This window comes from Fukomys damarensis, unplaced genomic scaffold (genome assembly GCF_012274545.1).
Source record: "Fukomys damarensis isolate Sample0158 unplaced genomic scaffold, DMR_v1.0_HiC HiC_scaffold_39, whole genome shotgun sequence".
Taxonomy (NCBI): Eukaryota; Metazoa; Chordata; class Mammalia; order Rodentia; family Bathyergidae; genus Fukomys; species Fukomys damarensis.
The window spans coordinates 26772424-26777520 of NW_022900951.1; the positions used below are offsets into that span (position 1 = coordinate 26772424).

At 39.5% G+C, this 5097-nt stretch overlaps 1 protein-coding gene across 12 annotated transcripts in view; it reads right to left on the reverse strand.

Moving 5' to 3' along the window:
• The window catches only part of Dmd (dystrophin), a 2130457-nt gene that overhangs the window by 55677 nt on the left and 2069683 nt on the right, over window positions 1-5097 (reverse strand). For all 12 annotated transcript variants that reach the window (XM_033760401.1, XM_033760400.1, XM_033760399.1 and 9 more), the window contains 3 exons: window positions 4830-4996; window positions 2262-2373; window positions 380-516 (listed from right to left, as the gene is read on the reverse strand). In XM_033760401.1, the coding sequence (XP_033616292.1) occupies window positions 380-516; window positions 2262-2373; window positions 4830-4996 (416 nt within the window). The remainder of the gene's footprint in view (window positions 1-379; window positions 517-2261; window positions 2374-4829; window positions 4997-5097) is intronic.

Below are 5097 nucleotides of genomic sequence, written 5' to 3' on the forward strand. Positions count from 1 at the left end.
CCACACAATATACAAGAAGACACACATCTACGGATTTGTGACGGGGGTGGGGTGGGGTGGGTGGGAATCAAAATGAGATACTGGCATCACTCATTTGTAAACAGTCCCATATTTCTTCAAGGCTTTGTGAGACAATTAGTGGCTATAATGTGGATTTTTCTCCCTGTGAGATCAAGTTTAACTTTTGGAAAAGGAAATTGTCAAGAGGCATGGCAAATGGTTATACAACATTAGCTTGTTTTTCTCTTTTCAGCTAATGTGTGTCCAAAGAGAGAAACAGAAGAGACTGTTTGCATTTGGGAGTGAAGGAGGATATTCAGCCAAGAGAAGTTCAAATACACATCAAATGAGAGTCTCTTTTGCTTTGGCTACTACTCACGTTTCCATGTTGTCCCCCTCTAAGACAGTCTGCACTGGCAGGTAGCCCATTCGGGGATGCTTCGCAAAATACCTTTTGGTTCGAAATTTGTTTTTTAGTACCTTGGCAAAGTCACGGACATCTTCTCCTGATGTAGTCTAAAAGGGAAGTCACAGTGAGATCAGATTTAGGCGAGTGAGATTTCTAAACAAATGACCTCTTCAGTCTTAGACCTTATGGCACCCATTTTGCAAGGAAGGAGAATACAGCAGGTGTCAGCAAAGGCTGTGGAATCAGAGAAATACAGCTGTGGAAGCAGACCCAGCATTCAGTAACTTAGGTGAGCTGCTTACCTCTCTGAAGCTCCAGGTCATCTGTGAAATGGGAACAAGGATACCTCTACAAATTATTATGAGAAATAAATCAAGTGCACAAGCTACTGAGTGACTCTTTTAAAGTCAAAGGGTTGGCCTTAAGTTCTACCATACTTGATGGTACCTTGGAAACTATTTGGTTCCTGTTAATATCATGCTTTGCTCACTAAATATCAGGCTACTCATGGCAGGTACAGTCTCCCAATACTGACTACCTGTATCAGAGGAATAACAGTGAGAAGTACAATTAAATAGCTGGGAGGATCGCTTTGATGATGGAAGAACAGCTTCTCACAATTGTGTGCGTCCCAGAATGACCAGCAGAGCTTGCTAAATGCAGGTTTCAATTTAGAAAGTTGGGCTGGGACCCGAGGGTGTGCATTTCCAATAAGCTTCTAGGTAAAGTCAGCACTGCTGGTCGATGAAGCAGATTTTGTTTTGGTAGTTGTTGTTGTTGTTATTGCTGTTGTTGTTTTTTCCAATTAAGTTTACATTTAAAGCAAACAATACAATTCCATTTACCATTGGGATCTTGTACCTTTACATGATATGCCTTGGTTCTTGTTTTATCCACATACCCCTGCCCTCCCTTCACCCCCTTTGATGAAGCATGTTTTGAATAACACACATCTAAAGTTTCAAGAGCAGCACATTCACACCCAGGTCTGTCTAACCACCCAGTGTGTATTTCACTAAGGATATTCCAAAGTTGTATTAGTCACTGAATGTTTTCCTAAAACAACATCTTAGAAGTCTCCACCTCTTACTTATAGAACCTTAGGCAAATTCTTTAATGTTAGGACCAAAGAGTCCTAATCTGTAAAAAGGATAGCAAATAAAATATAATAATAATAACACCTATTTCACACAAAATAGTTTAAAATGTAAACATCTAGCATTTAAGTGAGCTAGTCAGTATATATAAATGAAGATTTTTGAAGGGTTAGTGTTAGTATGGCACAGAGATAAAAGAGGAAGAACACTGGGTAAGGTGATAGGTTAACTATTTTGAGCAACTCATACCCCCCACACTCATCATGCCCCATGGTCACATGACCTCCAGGGCTGTGAAAAAGAAATGTGAATCATCTTCCTCACAACCCTGCCAAGAGAACTGTGTTTCCCCCCAAATCAGACCAACCTGGAAAATAAGCAGCCTTGAAAGCTAGCACTCCAAAATGCCAGCCCCAGTCTATCCTTACTTTCCACACCATTACAGAGTAGCCACAAAGCAAGAGAACAGTGACATATAATTCTCTGCATGACACTGGCCATCACTACAGTAACAACAATCTAGGGCTTATTTTCTGGGTAGGTCTTATTTTGGGAGAGACGCAGAAAAACTTACTCATTCAACCATATTTATTGAATGTCTATGATGTTCTATGTGTACCAGGTGCTGCCTATGGCATCATCTATAGGGTAATTAAAGCCATTTTATTTGGGAAATTATAAATCACAGCACTGACTATATAAAATGGAAAGCATCTCAGGGGAACTAACTCACATCAGGAAGGCATCTAACTTACCGGAGTGCAATATTCCACCATGGGATAATGCATTTTATGGCCTTTTGCAACCCGACCAGAAAAGAAGCAACTTTGGCAGATGTCATAATTAAAGTGCTTTAGACTCCTGTACCTGATAAAGAACAAAAACAAACACATATGTATTTCTTCCAGTCAAGTTCCCAAAGAACACTAATAAAACTTCTACCACGTTGTCTTAATTCTAGAAACAGAACCCAATGTTCCTGAGTCCCACAAGGTAATTGATTAACTTCCTACTTTTAAATTTCTCTGGGGTCTCTCCTACTGTATTAAAACATTTTGGAAGAAAAATTATCCTACCACCATGTGGATGAAGGGAAGAAAAGCTGAGCTCTTAGTGAAACTCCACCAGGAGCTCCTTCAGATAAAGTAGGGAAGTACTGGCAAGCTTCCAATCTTCCAAAGACCAAATATTCAAATCTGAAAGAACTTTCAGAAAAGATTGATTGATGCATCACGTGCCCCTACCAATCTTGGAGACAGCCGTTTTCTGAAACAATTATTTTCAAAAATTATAAAGATAAAGCTATCTCACAAGACAAAAGAAATATAAACAGGAACTCCAATTAAAACAAGTCCTGCTTTAATTCTGGTTTCTGATTAGCTGACATGATGCATTTCCAAATAGTTACTTGGATGATTTCTTTTAATATCTCTTCAGGAAGAGCAGATGTGGTAGTGCATGCCTATAATCCTAGCACTCAGGAGCCCGAGAGTGGGTTTGTGAGTTTAAAACCCATCTGGTCTAGCACTCTAGAGAGTTCAATCCCAGCCTGTACTACATAGTGAGACCCTGACTCAAAGAAAGAAAGATAGAAATAAAGAAAGAAAGAAAGAAAGAAAGAAAGAAAGAAAGAAAGAAAGAGAAAAAGAAAAAGAAGAAATCCCTCACCACATTACTCACAATGACAGCTGAGAAACCCCGCGGTAAAAACCAAATTTAGATCAAATGAAATAATTTCTATTCTGTAAGTACTAGCTAGTACATTTCCCTCCATTCTCAGAATACTATAGTCTTTGTTTTAGACTCCTGTCTTTTTCTTTTTCAGATAAGAACTAAAGCCAATTCAAATAAGCATGTTCCTTATGTCACATATGGGAAAGTGGGAAGAAAACCTGCCTGTTTTTAGATCTCAAGCATCTTTCCAGAGGGAGTAGGGGAGGAGAGAGAGAGATGCTGATTGCTAAAATAATCTAATTTGATAAGGGGAAAAAGAATTGAAGGTGAAAAGGCTCTCTTAGATCCCCCAGAGCCTTCTTCTGTTATAATTTAGAGACTTTCCTGCCGTGATATACAAATCCCTCTAGCTAAAGAAGCTGAGGACAAAAGGTAAGAAATGGAAAGCAATCACCTGTAGCTTCCCCTCCCCTCTCCTCAGCATCATGCTTACCTGCTCAATCCAGGAAGGGAAAGACATGTCGTTTCGAAGCACAGCCTAGTCACTGTTGTCTAGTGAGGTTTTAGAAAGCTATTAAGAGTTTTCTGAACAGCATGTAATATGGAAGGATAACCACCATGAAGAAAAAGCACAAAAATGGTAACAAGTGGTTATTTGGAAGTGAAGTAACAAAATAAGTCTAAGCACAACTAGAAAAAGAGCATTTACTTAGCTGCTAAGTGGATCCTGAACAGGCATAGACTATATAGCTAGTTTATAATTTTGTAGTTTATCCATCGTTATGGAAGCCTTGATGTTGATCCAGATGTTTAAATACATCATCATTTCTGAATTATGATTTAGGATTACTGTTAAATAAGATTAGTACTTTAAAAATATCCTGTCTTCCTAGACAGGTCAACAAGAAACCTAAAGACTTATGAGTCAATTGTTTTCCATATTTTAAGAATACCAAAATAATAACCTGCTACGTTTCCTATCTCCCTCACCTCTAAATTAAGGGGCATTTTTAAGCTGCTTCGTGAATCTTTGATTTACTTGCATACTTTTTATTCCTTAGAAGTTCGATGGGATACTATGCAAAGAGTATAATCAGATTCAAAGACAAAGAAGTTCTGGGATGCTTGAGACAATTCCTGTTACTTAAGGGAGGATATGCTGCCAAGGAAGAGACTGAGCTACCATAATGGTTCCTCCCAGAATAGAATCGTATCTTAGTTTCATAACTGATTCTTGGACAGTTTCTATAAACAGAAAAGGCCATGAAAAAAAGAGGGTGAAAATGTAGTTTCAGGAAGGAGGAAGTATAATCAATCCGAAGAGAGAGGGTAAAGAATGTTTTAGTCCCGGGAAGGTTGAGGTACAATTAATCTGAATGCCCTTGATGAACAAGTATCTCTGTGGAGATAAGTACTCAGGCCTGCTCAAGCAAAAATATTGTCTGAAGAGCTGAAGAGTGAAAATGGAAAAGGACATCTGCCTAATGAGTCAGATTCACCAAAATAACCCAGCGATCCAAGAGTGACAAGAGCGATCAATGCTCCAGCTTCATCACCTTCTTTCCCACTTGTGAGAGGAACAAAATAACAGCCACTGGCATAGGACATCAAAGATTGAGTCATAGAAAAGTAAGAAATATTCCTAATACCTGAATCCAATGATGGGGCACTCCTTGCAGATGTTGCACTTGGCCTGGTGCTTGGCAGTTTCTGCAGCGGCCACTCTGTGCAGGACAGGCAGCCACACCATGGACTGGGGCTCAAGTCTCATCCAGTCCAGGAAGAGGGCTGCTTCAATCTCGGGCTTATTATTCGCCTGGAGTAGTAGGAGGGAAAACAAAAAAGTAAAGGAGAGAAGGTAAGAAAGTCAAAGAGGCGTATGTCCACTCAGATAATGGAAGGAAAGAAGGGAGGGAG